General features: G+C 37.1%; 1 protein-coding gene across 6 annotated transcripts in view; it reads left to right on the top strand.

Annotated features, from left to right (window-relative positions):
* LOC138707688 (serine-rich adhesin for platelets-like) overlaps nucleotides 1-15,335 on the top strand; it is a 554,966-nt gene that overhangs the window by 412,075 nt on the left and 127,556 nt on the right. For all 6 annotated transcript variants that reach the window (XM_069837489.1, XM_069837483.1, XM_069837484.1 and 3 more), the window contains one exon: nucleotides 238-435. In XM_069837489.1, coding sequence (XP_069693590.1) covers nucleotides 238-435 — 198 coding nt within the window. The remainder of the gene's footprint in view (nucleotides 1-237; nucleotides 436-15,335) is intronic.

Here is a 15,335-nt window from a genome sequence, read left to right as displayed (position 1 = left end):
AAAGCCTCTTTATGCTGCAAGGTTGCTCCATGTCCCGTTCGATAAGCAGCCCTCTATCTGTTTACTTCTATCCTCTGATATAAGCTTAATTAGACTGTATTTTTACCTTAGAATAAGGAAAAATAAGATGAGCACAATGATACCGTAGAGTGAAGTGCACATATATACTGTAAATAAAAGCTGTAAATAAATATTGCTGTATATACTGGAAAAATGTTTATCTTTTCTGTGTTACAGAGGAGTACACTAAGATAACAACACCTCGTCAGGATGTGCTGTTCAAGAAAGGATACTTAGGCCGCAAGCGACCGACTGCAGCACCCACAGCCGACACCACTGCCAATGTGAATAACAGCAACACGAACCCTGAAAACACGGCAGCCGATGTTGCTAATGGAAACCTCAATGTCAACGGGACCGCCGATCAAAACGGAGGTAAGTGGGAACGAACTCGAAGTCTTTGAATTACTGTGATTTTCACTGTTATTATTATTATTATTATTATTATTATTATTATTATTATTATTATTATTATTATTATTATTTTGTTTGTTGTCCTTGTCCTAATTTTCAAGGCCATAAACATAAGGGATAAAGATTAGGTAACATAGAAGGAATTAAAAGTATCTTTGCACCATTTGAGGTTGGTGTTTCTATTAATTTTATTCTTTCCTCGTCCTTTTTTTCCTGCGGTAGCCTCCCGCCATATTTACGGTACAATCAGACTGCGGTGTCTGCGATGTTTTACTCTTCGTTCATAATTAAATCAAAGTAGAAACGAAACAAGGCAAAGTTCCGTGACCGTATTTACTCTTGGACCGGCGAAGATCTAAGAAGGTGAAAAGTATTACGGGAGTAGGGGAAGGAAAATTGTTGTTACTTTTCACAGATGACAAACCGTATAAATGATGTTTGTACCTTACGACCTCGGAGCATTTTTCCCATCTCGGAGCAGAAAAGTAAAGAATTCCTTAGAGAGCTTGAGTGAGGGCAGTTCTGTATGTTTACGTAAAATATAAAATCGATGGAAATAAAGCTGTTATATAGGGTACAACTAAAATCAATACCCAAACTTCTAGGAATGATAGAAGAGACCAAAACAAACGTTTCTTGTTAAATGACTACAGGTATGAAACTAATCATTTGAAATCACATGTGAACGGCCATGATTTTTAATAAGTTTATAATTATTTTGTTATTATTTCTCACTTCTAAAACTTTATACAGTTCTTACCACGTTCATATTCCATGTTGAGCCACCGGCGTAGCTCTGTCGGCTAAGGCGCTTGCCTGCCGATCCGGAGTTGCGTTCGGGCGCGGGTTCGATTCCCGCTTGGGCTGATTACCTGGTTGGGTTTTTTCCGAGGTTTTCCTCAACCGTAAGGCAAATGTCAGGTAATCTATGGCGAATCCTCGGCCTCATCTCGCCAAATACCATCTCGCTATCACCAATCCCATCGACGCTAAATAACCTTGTAGTTGATATAGCGTCGTTAAATAACCAAATAAAAAAATATTCCATGTTCTGAATTTGTAGCAAAAAAAAATATTGTCTCTGGATTAGAGTATCTAGGCTCAATTTATCACGCATCATAAAAATTCGTTCTGCTAAACGAGTGGTTTTTCAACATTCTGTATACACGTCTCCCATGAATTCTTTCCAACTTCCTACATTTCACCTATACATAACATTTCAAATCTAAAAGTAAATTACCCCCATTTGACTTTATTATTTTTATTAATGGATGTTCTGTACATTGATAGACATAAAAAAGTATAAAATGACTGTCTTAATACGTCAATTTATAGAAACTTGAACTGTGGGAAGAGAAATAAACTGGCATCATGATGACAGTAAATATAATTTATTAGATTGGCGCTCGTTATATTGGTGTTCTATTGCAATCAAGCCAAGAAACTTCGACGACCTCCAAAACTGAAAGCCGAGTGCCCTGAGGAGCAACGCCGCACAGTTGTAGCCTAAATCATTATGCTAGTCCCTGCCCTCACCCATCATCATACACTATTAGGAAGGGACTGCATTAACCCTCGTGCTACCAAGGGGGTTAATAGGATTACCCCACTGATGATTTCTGAGTATTTTTTCCAAGATGTGAATCTGTGAAGAATTACGTCTTGTATTAAGGTGTGTGTGTGTGTATGTGTAAGTATTCGTGTAAGTGTATTGTAGGGAATGGATGAGGATGAGCGTGATGATGATGAGAAAGGGAGAAGGGGAAACCCGATGCAGACACGTAGTCTATTCCTGTTAAATAGCACCAAGGTGGCCGCGAGGCTCAACGTCTCCGTCCGACGGACGATTCACTATCAACAGTGACATAATACCACAGTCTAGTATATACAGTCGCGAAGCTCAATACGTAGTAAATATGCAAACATTAGATAGTTGCTCACCCTAGGATCGCTAATATCGCCTCATTACAGGCAATGCAAAATAGAACCGTCACAGTCTATTGTTTCTAGCACCCTCAAAACTCAAGCTTCGTGACTGTATATAGTAGACTGTGATAATACCTTCTATTCGTATGCACTGTGGAGAGATTTGGGATTTAACACCAAGCTTATTGATGCACAATCTAGTGTTTAGAAGTTGTGCTCCGCCATCTCTCCAAATCCTGTGGTAGAAATTTTACACGAAAATTTCTGACCCCGCAGGGAAAAGAACTCGGGCCGTCTAGTCTGGAGGCAGACGTGCTACTACGTTTTCTGAATTGTTAATAGAAGAAAATATTGTAAATTATGGAGAACATACGAAAAGTTTACGTAGGAAACCGTAGTACGGGAGAATTGTTACCTCAATAAAAGGTTTAGAAAACGGTAGTTGAAGAAACAGACATTTGAAAGAGAACACTAGCGGGAATAATTCGAAAATAAAAGTGTTCAACTGAAGTACCACAAAGATACCATTACGTATTTTATTTTATTGATATCTTGGCTTCAAAATGACTTTAGACATGAAATGTGCATTTGATGGACTATGTATGTGAAACAGACTGTAGTAGCGTTCTTCTCTTGTAATTCTTGGAGAGTTTATGACTTGCCACGCGCACTTCTCACACGCTTGGGCTTAAGAATAACACAACACCATATAATAGGAGGGAACATCTGCTATTAAAGTGAATAGTGGGGAAATAAAATTCGTCCACAATTCTAGTATTACGGCTGGCTTTTCTGTCTTAGCTGGAAGTCATTAGACTGTCGTAAGTATGAGGGCAATGTTCCAAAGAATAATTGGCATCTGTTATACAGTACTACTGAATAACTGAAAAAATCGTCGGTAAAAATATATATCAAATTTTCTGGATTAAAAATTAAATACATATAGCCTATTAAGGTAATTATTAAAAAAATACTGTTAAAATAATATTTCATTACAAAACATGACTTCGAAAAAAAAATGTTTATGACGGAGTTGAAACATTATCTGAGATCTAATCTTGGGAAATGAAAATCAGCAGCTAAAAATTATTATGTATACTGGGTGTTCATTTCAAAGTGTGTCATGACGTCACTGATATGAGTCAGCGGTTTTAAGCGAGTTTCAGCTTTTATGTCAGAGAAGTTGCCTATTATTCAAGGCGTTCAATCTGAACTTGAGAACGCGTACGGTATAACTTGAACGTCGTAGCAACAGATGGCGGTCTGTAAAGTCCGTGTGCTACCATAACCTCTATCAAACTGTTTTGCGCGGAAAAGTCGTACGCAAGGTATTTATAATCGGTTGCGTACCGCAGCATTCCACAACACAAATCAAATGTTCCGTGTCCATGTTGACCGTCCAAGTTAATGTCAACAAATACGTAAGTAATCGTCTTAACCCTCTCGCCATATCCCGACAGTAAGAAAAACCTCACCTCAGTAAGTGTTTCCAAACAGTTCACATTCCTGCCACTACCGGCGTTACCTTACGTATCGGTACGTACTCTTCAGAATGAACGCCGTACTTGCTAGGCAACTTCTCTGGCACATAGATAATACGCCTTTGCGGAAGTGTAGAAAGATTGAATTCTCTAGGCTCATCGGCTAGCCACATGACGGCATACGGCGAGCCATGACACACTTTGAACTGAACACGCAGTATAAAAAATATAAGGAAATTTATGTCTGATTTTCAAAAATTTACTGTATTGTGTCCAAACCAGCTTCAATATCTTGGATTTCTCAACGTTAAAACATTACCCGTGAATTAGGGTCCGTACGAAAAAATATGAACTTGCTATATTTAAATGTAATGCGCATGGAACATGTTGATTATATCACTAGTTTGCATAATTAAAATAAAATTATTAACTTCGAAACCAGCAGTCCGATTGAACTCAAAATTTGCACACTGCTTATTTTCAGTACACCTAACAAACTGTTAAAAATGAAATAAATCTGATTAAAATTGTAAGTCTCCAAACTCAGTCCTAGTATCCCTCAAGTCACTTAGCTTCAATTATCTTATTAGTGTAGAGCAGCGTTTTTTTTTTTTTCAACTTTTTTCAACATGCGGCACACTAAAATGTAATTTAAAATCCCTTGGCACATTTACGTAATCCAAACTTTTGGTTCAAAACCAGAGGGGAATTCTGAGGGTTTTAGGGAGGGAATGTGTTTACCAAATGTTGACTTGTGCCATGTTCGCTGAATGTTGACCCTTGTGGAATAATATTTTTTACAACTTTTTTCACTTTTATTCTTCCAATTTACTACGACAAGCTTTAGTACGTATATTACATTAATTTTCTCGCGGCACACCAGAGGATCATCACACCGGTTGAAAATGGCCGGTGTAGAGGGTTTATTATTCTCAAGTGAGAGAGCGAACCCCTAGCACATCCATTACATTGAACTACACACTAACCCACCCCTAAGCGCATTATCGTCCATAGGCATAAAAATTGAGTGTGTGAAGTCTCGCTGCATACCCGGCCTTCTCCGTACATCGCCAACCAGTGCTCGGAGATATTCTATGAATATGATAATGGAATGGATATAAACGAAACTATGTTAAGTGTGTTATTGAAAAATGGGTGAACCCCGAGAGAAACCACAGCTGCAAACTCCTCCGCCAAAATTCTCACTATGGCTGAATCAGATTCGAACCCGGAACCGAATGCCTTAGACTCGGTGGACAGGGCTGTGATTGAAAGTTTGAATGAATATGTATGAGATTACGATTTTGAGTTGTGGTTCACAGCTTTCAAAAAGAAATTACTACAGATTTTAATAGGGTAGAGAATTCATATTCATATTTATTGTCATCATACGGCTTTCAGGTAGTGGTTTCCCTCACATTTCTGTATACGGTCCACCACTACCTTGCTTACATTCAATCATATAAATATACAGAATATTACCTAAATATTTGATTTTTCTTTCTAGAATAATTCCCAGACTCGAATCGGTTTCCATCTCTAGTAACTCTGCCAGGTTAGAAGCATTCTCCGGTATTCCTAGAAATTTTTTACACATTTTGGCTCTTACTTTATCGATGTTTCTGCTGGATAACCTACTACCCCAGATCTCAATATTATATATTATTTTTGATTCTACTAGAGCATTATAGATGTTGATAAAATTCTTCACCCCAATATTCGGCCATTTATTAAGGCATCTGTCTACTGCTTGGAGTGCGTTTTTTTTCCATTATTCCGTGCCAATTCATTTTGCAACTTCCAATTTCCCCTACTGTCTATTATCACTCCTACAGTAGGTATTTGAATCTGGAAACACAATCAATTGGAATTTTATTCACGTACCATTTCTTTTTCTTACTATGCACGTTGCCCTTTTTGCATATAGGACTTTTGATTTCTTTTAGTTTATTTTCAGATCCCAAGTTTTACAGAAGCTATTAATTTTGTTAATCGCCTTTTGAAGCCCGTTGACCGAAAATGCTCCAATAGCGTAGTCATTTGCAAAAAGTAGTCACGGAATAGGTATGTTATCTAACACTGGGGAATTAGAATTCACATTTGCTACATGATCTAAAACATCATTAATAAATTGAGAAGTCCACGAGTCCGGGATCCTGAACCTTTTTTCTCATTCCGTTAAATAGTTTCACTAATATTTTAAACCAACTCTCCTTCCTACTAAATTCTTTCCAGCACTGACTAGGACGTATAGAATTCGCAAAAATAAGAAAAGAACTTGCAAGAATCATAGGATTATAAAGTAGAGCCCTCGAAGGTACAGAATTCCGCAAGTTTTTGATTCCAAGTAAACTGGTCTGCACTGTCTGCAACAATTCGTGAGGCTCTGGGAACATTTAAAGTCTTTAGTGTATTCCAGAACAGTCAATAACTTGGCGATATCACATCAAGGAATTCGTGAGGAACCAGAAAACCTCAAACGAACTTGTGCTTCTCTTCGGCGAAGGGCTGAAAACACTGGAAGTGTGCTCCACGCTGCACAGTGCCATCGCGTAAGACGAGACGAACTCAACACACACAGCTCCTTGGAACATACTCTTAAATCTCACTTTTTGTCCGGCAATTTTACCCATATACCTTCGACTTGTACCTGAAAACGATACTACTGTCTTAATCTATGGAGGAGAACACATTTACTGCCGTTTACATTAAATTTAAATTAACGTAAATATTGTAGCGGTATTCCAGATCATCACCACTTCTTCAATAATATTTATTGTCATTGCTATTCCGTTTATTGATCATTTTATTCATTAATTAAGTTCCTTAGGGAGATACAATATATAGGGTGAACCGTAAGTAATGTCATTAATTTCAGGAGGTTATTCCTCGAGATATTTCAAACAAAAATGCTTCATACAATTTTGCTCGTTTTTGCTTCCTTTTTGAGATAAGAATTGTTTTATATTAAACATTTCATTGCGTGCAAATCAACTTTCAGGTATAACTCCCTGTGAAGTTGATTTGAATAATTTCGAGGGAAAAATTGTTCCGGGGCCGGGTATCGAACCTGGGACCTTTGGTTAAACGTACCAACGCTCTACCAACTGAGCTACCCGGGAACTCTACCAGACACCGATCCAATTTTTCCCTCTATATCCACAGACCTCAAATATACGTCACTGTTCGTTAACAGAAAACCACAATTTAAGTCACACAGAGTTAGTGTGCACTCAATGTTGATTGCTTGACGGTTGTCAGCCCACTTTGAGGTCTGTGGATATAGAGGGAAAAATTGGATCGGTGTCTGATAGAGTTCCCGGGTAGCTCAGTTGGTAGAGCGTTAGTACGTTTAACCAAAGGTCCCGGGTTCGATACTCGGCCCCGGAACAATTTTTCCCTCGAAATTATTCATTTCATTGCGTGTTTTGGAAAATCCATTGATTTAATTCCCAATATGCTCAGTCAATTTAAGAGACCAGTGTATTGTGATAATAAGTGACTGAAAAAATTTTAGTTTTGCCCTTTAAATTTGCAGAAATTTTATCCCGAACAAATATAACTTTTCGTTCTGCAAAGGAGTTTTACAATGTTACATTTGTTCGGAGTAAATTTCTGTACATTTAAAGGACAAAACTAAAACTCTTTCAATCATATATTATCACAATAAACTGCTCCCTTAAATTGACTGAGCATATTGGGAATTAAATAAATGGCTTTCCCGAGATACGCTATGAAATATTTCATATGAAGCAATTTTTATCTCGAAAAGGAAGCAAAAACGAGCAAAATTGTATTAAATTGTTTAGTTTGAAATATCTCAAAGAATAACCTTCTGAAATTAATGATATTACATACGATTTACTCTGTAGTATGTGTTTTTAAATCTACAATGACCTTCAGAATTTTCTGCACTTACATTCTCCCACTCTCAATGTCAGCATCTTCGATCGGTAGAAGTGTGACGACGCCGGGAAGGAGCGGCAACTTCTCTGGCAGGTGAGGTGATGGTGAAGACTAAATTCCACTCTTAAAGGAGATTTCCTTCCTCTTTCTCAGCTTCAAGGATATCAAACAAACTTGGCTGCATCACTAAGGAAGCGTTACTCGGCATTTCATATTTGTTTAGAAAGTTTTATAAGTCTAGGGGAAGATGGGGCTTAATTACGTGTGATCATTAATACTTTAAATAATCTTCTCTTTTACGATAATGTTTCTTGTAGAAATCTTTCTTTGAAACTAAACCGATATAACAGAGTTGCTCCTATCCATAATATGTTGCTGCGATTTTATAGTCACTCACTCATATAAGCAATTTACATGAAACACAAAATAATGCTGTGCTGTCGCTACAAATACTTCTTAGCTTAAGACGAACTGAGTGTAAAGTTATACAGGGTGATTCAAAAGTCCGGTGACATAGAGAAACTTCGCAGACAGCAAAAGAAAATGGAAATAGGGGAATGTTATTGAAAATGTGTAGTTTTCAATCAAATGTCCTTGAATTTTCATCGTAGAATGAACTGTTGAGGCTGTACACTAGTACGACACACCCGCGAATCCCAATGCTGCCAAATTAGTACGTTTCCGCTAGTTCTAGTTGGTTTCAGATAGCCTATGTCTTATTTAACGGAGAGAAATAGTCGACATGCAGAGTTTAGCGGTTATTTAACTTACCACAGTGCAGAAAAAAAATATTTTTTTTTACATTGATAACTTAATTATTTAATGAAAATTCACTCTTTTTTTAAGTTTGCTATTTAACGATGCTGTATCAACTACGAGGTTATTTAGCGTTGATGAGATTGATGATAGAGAGATGGTGTTTGGCGAGATGAGACCGAGGATTCGCCATAGATTACCTGGCATTCACCTTACGGTTGGGGAAACCTCGGAAAAAACCCAACCAGGTAATCAGCCCAAGCGGGGATCGAACCCGCGCCCGAGCGCAACTTCAGACCGGCAGGCAAGCGCCTTAACTGACTGAGTCACGCCGGTGGCTAAATTCTTGACTGCAAGTTTCTCCTGAACTTGTGTTGGCAACACTGCTAAATATCGTAATTATTTTGCAATTCACCGAGTACACTATGGTAATTGCGATAACGTAAATGCCACCTTTAATGACGAAGCATGTGGCAACAGGGCATTTTCCGTTTTTATTGAAGCTCAATGTACAGCAGTGGCAAAGAAAACCGGACTGACTCTTGTAGCTGATTTCAGAGCCTTGTTTACTCCAGATCACAATAGACTGGTAACTAAGACTTTCGTGGTTCGAATCCTGCCTGGGAAGGAAACTTTCTTTTGTTTCTTATTCAAATTTATTCCCAATACTTTTCGATTGCTGGTGAAATTCATGTTCTGGGAATAATAAGTTAATTAAGTAGTAAAATATCGCTGCAATCGAAAAGTATTAGGAATAAATTTGAATAAGGAACAAAAAAAAAGTTTCCTTCCGTGGCAGGATTCGAACCACGAAAGACTAAGGCTGCTATGCATAGACATTCCGCTAGCCCACGCTACGAGCGTGCTAAACTAGCCCGGCTATCGACTGATTACTTGTACAGGATTCATATCATACATCATATCATATATCATATCATATATCATATCATATCATATATCATATCATACCATATATCTAACACTGGTTTATGAATACGAAAAACGTTAGTTCGCTGATCATCCATCGGAAGCCTGCGCCTAGAATGTCTATGAATATGACCCTTAGTTACCACTCTATCGTGCTCTGGAGTGAACAAGGCTCTGAAATCAGCTACAAGGTTCGGTCCGGTTTTTTTGCCACTACTGTACGATGTCAATAGTGCATTCTGCGTTGAAAATTCCAATACATTAGATTGAAAACTACACATTTCCAACAACTTTCCCTTTTTACTTTTTTCGCTGTCTGCACTAATAACGGAGTTTTTTTAAGTCGCCGGACTTTGAATGACTCTGTATACATATACCGTCAATTAACAGAACTGTGTTTATACTTAGCGAAAAGTATAGAGAGTCATATTCCTACAGAAGAACCTGGGTTCAAATGCTAACGAGTCTAAAAGGAATTTATAGTGGACAAAGTCGATGCTAATTAGGTTTTATCGGGATACTATCATTTAAACTCCATTATACAAATTCATTTGACATCAATAAAAATAAAGCAGATGAGTAAAATCGTGCACTCAATGTGATATGCTCAAGTGTTTGTTGATCGATTAGTCATCCAGGAGAGGCACTCACAGACTTGGGGCCATGGACCTTGAGGTGTCATATGCACATACATGCGATTTGATTATTGATTGATTGATTTATATGGGGTCATGACGAAGCAGCACTTAGACGTTCTCCTGTCTATTGTCCAGGATGAATATATACAAGAAATGCGATGTTTCGCAATGCTCCAACGCGCGCTATGGTCCCGCTGTTCTCCTCGGCTTGTGTGCACTGCTGATGTCTGCGGATAAAGTTTTCACTTCCTCGGCGTAATTCTTAAGAAATTGATTACATTTCGTGGCGAATGTTTTCTTTTAATTCTTCCGTGACAGCTCATGCGCTACGTTAACTTAAAGCTGCTTTACTCAAAGTTTTTCAAGATAAAGTAATTACATGTAATGTTTGGCCAACCCGCTTTCCCATCCTAGTTCATGCGTTTTTATCTACGGGGAAAGTTAAAAGTTAAAAATTGTATAAGTGAAACTCCCACGCCGAAGAAGAATTAAAAGAAAACATTCACTAAGAAATTCCATTAATCTCTCAAGACAAACTGCGCCAAGTCAATGGGAAATTTATCCACAAATGCTAGCGGTGTATATGAGCCGAGGGACAAAACTTCCAGTACTACCTGTACCACGTTGAGTACGTTTACCGATACGTGTGCTTTGTTTCCCGTCGGCTGTCTTAGAGCCGGCTAAGCTCGACAAACATCTGGACCACAGAGGACTTGATAACTGGTTAGCTGTACACGATATGTTCGCACCTCTTACATAAATTGAACCCAAATGCCATCTTAGTACATTCTCAACCATACAGGTCCATTCTGCTAAGTTACGCTGTGTATCCAGGGTGCGTGCCCCTGAGTCAATCTCTTCCACACGTCGTCAAAACCTTATATCTGAGAAATGCTGATGAATGTGATCGAATGGAAAGGTATAAATATATCATTGCTGCTATTTATTTATTCACATCTAAGTTAATTTACGGATATAATATTAAGAGACACGAGAAAAGTTTCACAGAATTCGCAGTACAGTAGATAATATCTACGAAATTAAGCTTTAAATAAAAACTCGTTTAACTAGAACCTACAACCAGAACCACTAGAACCACTACTACCTACTACTAAAATCTACAACTACCACCACTACTACATACTACTACCACCTCTACTACTACTACTACCACCTCTACTAATGCTACCACCTACAACTACCACCACTATTACTGCCTACAACTACCACCTCTACTACTACAACACTACTACTATCACTACTACTACTACTACCACCACTACTATTACTACCTACAACTACCACCACTATTACTACCTACTACTACTACTACTACTACCACCTACAACTACCATCATTATTACTGCCTATAACTACCACTTCTACTACACTACTACTATCACTACTACTACTACTACCTCTACTACCTACTACTGCTACTGCCTACAACTACCACAACACTACTACAGCTACCACCACTACTACCTACAACAACTACTACACTACTACTACTAATACTACTACTACTACTTCTACCTACAGCTACCACCATTACTACCTACTACGACGGCGGCTACTACTACTACTACTACTACTACTACTACTACGATCAATAATAATAATAATAATAATAATAATGCATAACTACTATTATAATTTATTATTTTGGTACTGGTATACAGATGTCATACAGATTCTAAGAAAGTACTGTATTTTAGCAGAAACTACTGTGGCACTTGAACAAAAGACAACGTTCGAAATTAAAAAAAAAGAAGCAAATCCAGTATAAATTAGAGGAAAATGGGTTTTCACCATTTCCAAACTCTCGTTACACGTTGAGAGCAGCTTCAGTAATTTTGTGGTTTCTTTGTTTTCTCACGAACAGATTTTATTATGTCACAATTTAGATTCCTTGCTACGGAGCTACTTCAAATACCTTCAATATAGGCCTACACTGAAGCAAACAAATCACACAGTCAGCTGGAAATATGTTTCTGGATTTTGACTGATTCAAACAAGTAGGCATGAAACAACTCCCGGTTGTCTCTCCCTGCTTGGAAACAAACAAAATGATTCGTCTACACAATTTGTTCATGTGACAGTCTCTAACCTGGCTAGTTGTACCATTCGTCTGAGTGAGCATCAATCATTTTGAAATTGTTTTGTTTCATGTAGTTTCCCATCACTCATGGTCAGTAGCGAGGCGTATTAGTAGACATGGTAGAGAGCATCTACCTCGTAATACCTCTCTATAACATTTGATATTAGCCTATGTTAATACAGGCTTGCAAGCAATGCAGAATGTGCGTTGCGTAGTAATAATTATTTATTAATTCATTTATTTCACTATTTAATAAAATTAGATGCTTAGCCCTTTCCGCTCGAATGAGCCCATTTGGAATCACTAACATTTCTGTAATTTCTGACTCATATGATTTTCCTAATGCTTCCATTTGATATCCTCAGAAGTAGTTCCATTCTTTATCGATAGAGTGCAGCACCCGCCAGTACCTTGGCCAGCTGTTATTAGGAAGAGGATTGCTATTTTTTTTTTGTTTCACTTTGGTATCTCTATGACCACATTGTGCACCCATAAATTCAGGTCAGAAAGGTTTAGAATATTCTCTATTGATCCTGCAAGTAAAGTCAATAGATACGGTAACACTTCAACTTGTATAGGCTACTAAACACTGGGATGAGACATTTTCAATTTACTGCCAGAATCAGTAAACTGTTGTTCTAAATAATTATCGGGAACTAGCATGGGTATAACTGCTTTGTAGATACGAAATTTAGTATGAAAATCAGCTACAGCTGTGTAAAAGTTATAGATAATTGATTCATTCGAAACCAGAATCTTCGTTCAAATTAAGTTTTATGAAAAACAAAATCTCGTTTGAATTCTAGGTGACGATACTTGTTTTGAATTCATTTCGACCTTTGTTTCGAAATGATACAAATGAAAGTTATTCACATAATTCTTTTGTCGTTTATTGCATTTTGATACAAATTGATCCCCCGAGTAATTATTTAATCTATTGAATTATAGATTTCTTGGTGTTACTGCGAATGCAATAGAGCATTTATTTTGTCAGAGCCCTGAAAATATTCAGAAATCTCAAATAATTTGAGATTTGCGCACTATGATCTACCCACAGTGCGTCGTTTATTCTGCCGTTGGAGGAGAGGTTGCATTTTAAAGCAAATTTAAAAACTTGCAGATATGAATTTAATATTGTTTTTTGTTAAAGCAATATTTTGTGGACAAAATAGAGGGGTTCGGGAGTAAAACATGGTAAGTGATGTTAGTGTTTTGACGTTATTTGGTTGGTAAACATTTATACATACAACATTTTGTATAGTGACCAGGAAAATAAAATCTATATATTTCTGCCATCTGTTGAGATGTTGAAAAACTAACTACTGCATTAGTCGCAGAATGTAAGATACCATATTATACGCTACATATACATTTTTCACCAAAATGTTAGTTACCGGTACCATGTTTTTACGCCTGAATCCCTCATTGTTTTACAATATCCTCCTTTTATTTATTACAAAACATGTTTTTTTCTTATTCTTGAATGCAAGGCTGTATGTTGAAAGGTGCGTTGTTTCTTTTAGCTTTCTCCAATTGCTTCATGGGGTGGTTGCATTTTGTATTTGGTAGCAATGTTTCTTGTAGGTAGGTAGTCTGAAGGATTTACTTCCACGCAGACTGTACAGGGCTACGATTGATTATGGTCCGCCCGCTCTTAGAAAAGACGCTCTGAGCCGGAGCATTCCGCATGCGTCGAGACACTCGGACCGAGACGGGCCGAAGTGTATACGGCAGCTTCCTTCAATGCCTCTGATATGACATACGATTAAAAATTTAATGCACCCTTTCTGTTGAGGTGGCCACGCCCAGTATCCTCCGAGCCTCGTTTTCTATTCGCTTACAGCTGCCGACTTAGCTTGGCTAATTTATCTGTATTTTGTTAGAGCAACACACTCCTGCTTTTCATTAATAACGGACACATATTTACAGATAATTCAACCACGTTGAGCTTGTTGACGAAAATAATATGGATATTCTAATGTTACTAAACAAAGTAGACAATTCTGGTTGACATTGGTATTAATTTTTACTGCTTTAAGGGGACTGGGTAATCTGAACACTGTTGTGTAAAGGTGAAGAAAGTTTGTTATTACTCTTCAGCTTTTGAAACTATCAATTTAAAATTTTTACAGTGTACACACAATATGTGCAGGTATATTTTGGTTTTTAGATTATCATTATACCTCGTATATTTGCGTTTATAAAAAATTTTAAACCTAGAAAGTATTAATTAAATTCGTTAAAAACATAGATATTCTAGGAACATTTTTCTCAGAAACTACTGGGGCTAGAACGCTGAAATTTTGCATACTCCCATTTCTCATTGTAGTTAAGAGACATGGCCACTTTCATAAAATTATTTAAATTATTATGTGTTTTATAGCCACAAAAGTATGAAAAAATATGACAATTTGTAAATGATTTCTTTCCAGGACTGAAAATATTTTTCTATTCAACGAATAATGATAATGTGATGACAATGGCAGTAAATATAGCCAACTGCATTGGAAGTATGCTTGAATTTTTAGGAACCTGTACTGCAAAGTTCTTCTGAGAAAAATGTTCCTACAATATCTATGTTTTTAACTTAAGAAAAATTAATACTTTTCAGGCTTAAAATGTTTATAAAATGAAGTATATGGCGCAGAAAGATAATCTAAAAATCAAAATATACCTGAAAATACCTATTATTGGAGAAAAATTCGTTGCGGAACCGGAAATCGAACACAGGACCTCTCAGCTTTGTGTGCTGAGCGCTTTTTCCATCTGAACTATGCCGAGACCAGAGTCACGATGCCGGCCGAACTCTCCTCCTTTGTATCATCAATGGCCGACTACCTGCATTTAGAAGTATAAGTAATATCAATATTAACAGTGATTCAAAAACTGTTGTCTAAAAATGCCCATAAAGTCATCTGTATATGATTCCAGGTGTCGGAACGAATTTTTCTCCAATAATAGGTGTCTACATGTTGACTACATACAGGCTTTATTATTCAATATATATATATATATATATATATATATATATATATATATATATATATAAAGAGCTTTTTTTTCAAAACTGAACTGAACATGTCCAATAATTACGAAATTCTGTTATAAATCGATTATAATATATCT

The sequence above is a fragment of the Periplaneta americana genome, chromosome 10 (genome assembly GCF_040183065.1).
Source record: "Periplaneta americana isolate PAMFEO1 chromosome 10, P.americana_PAMFEO1_priV1, whole genome shotgun sequence".
Taxonomy (NCBI): Eukaryota; Metazoa; Arthropoda; class Insecta; order Blattodea; family Blattidae; genus Periplaneta; species Periplaneta americana.
The sequence above is the reverse complement of the archived record's forward strand: the minus strand, read 5'-3'. Positions and strand labels throughout refer to the sequence as shown.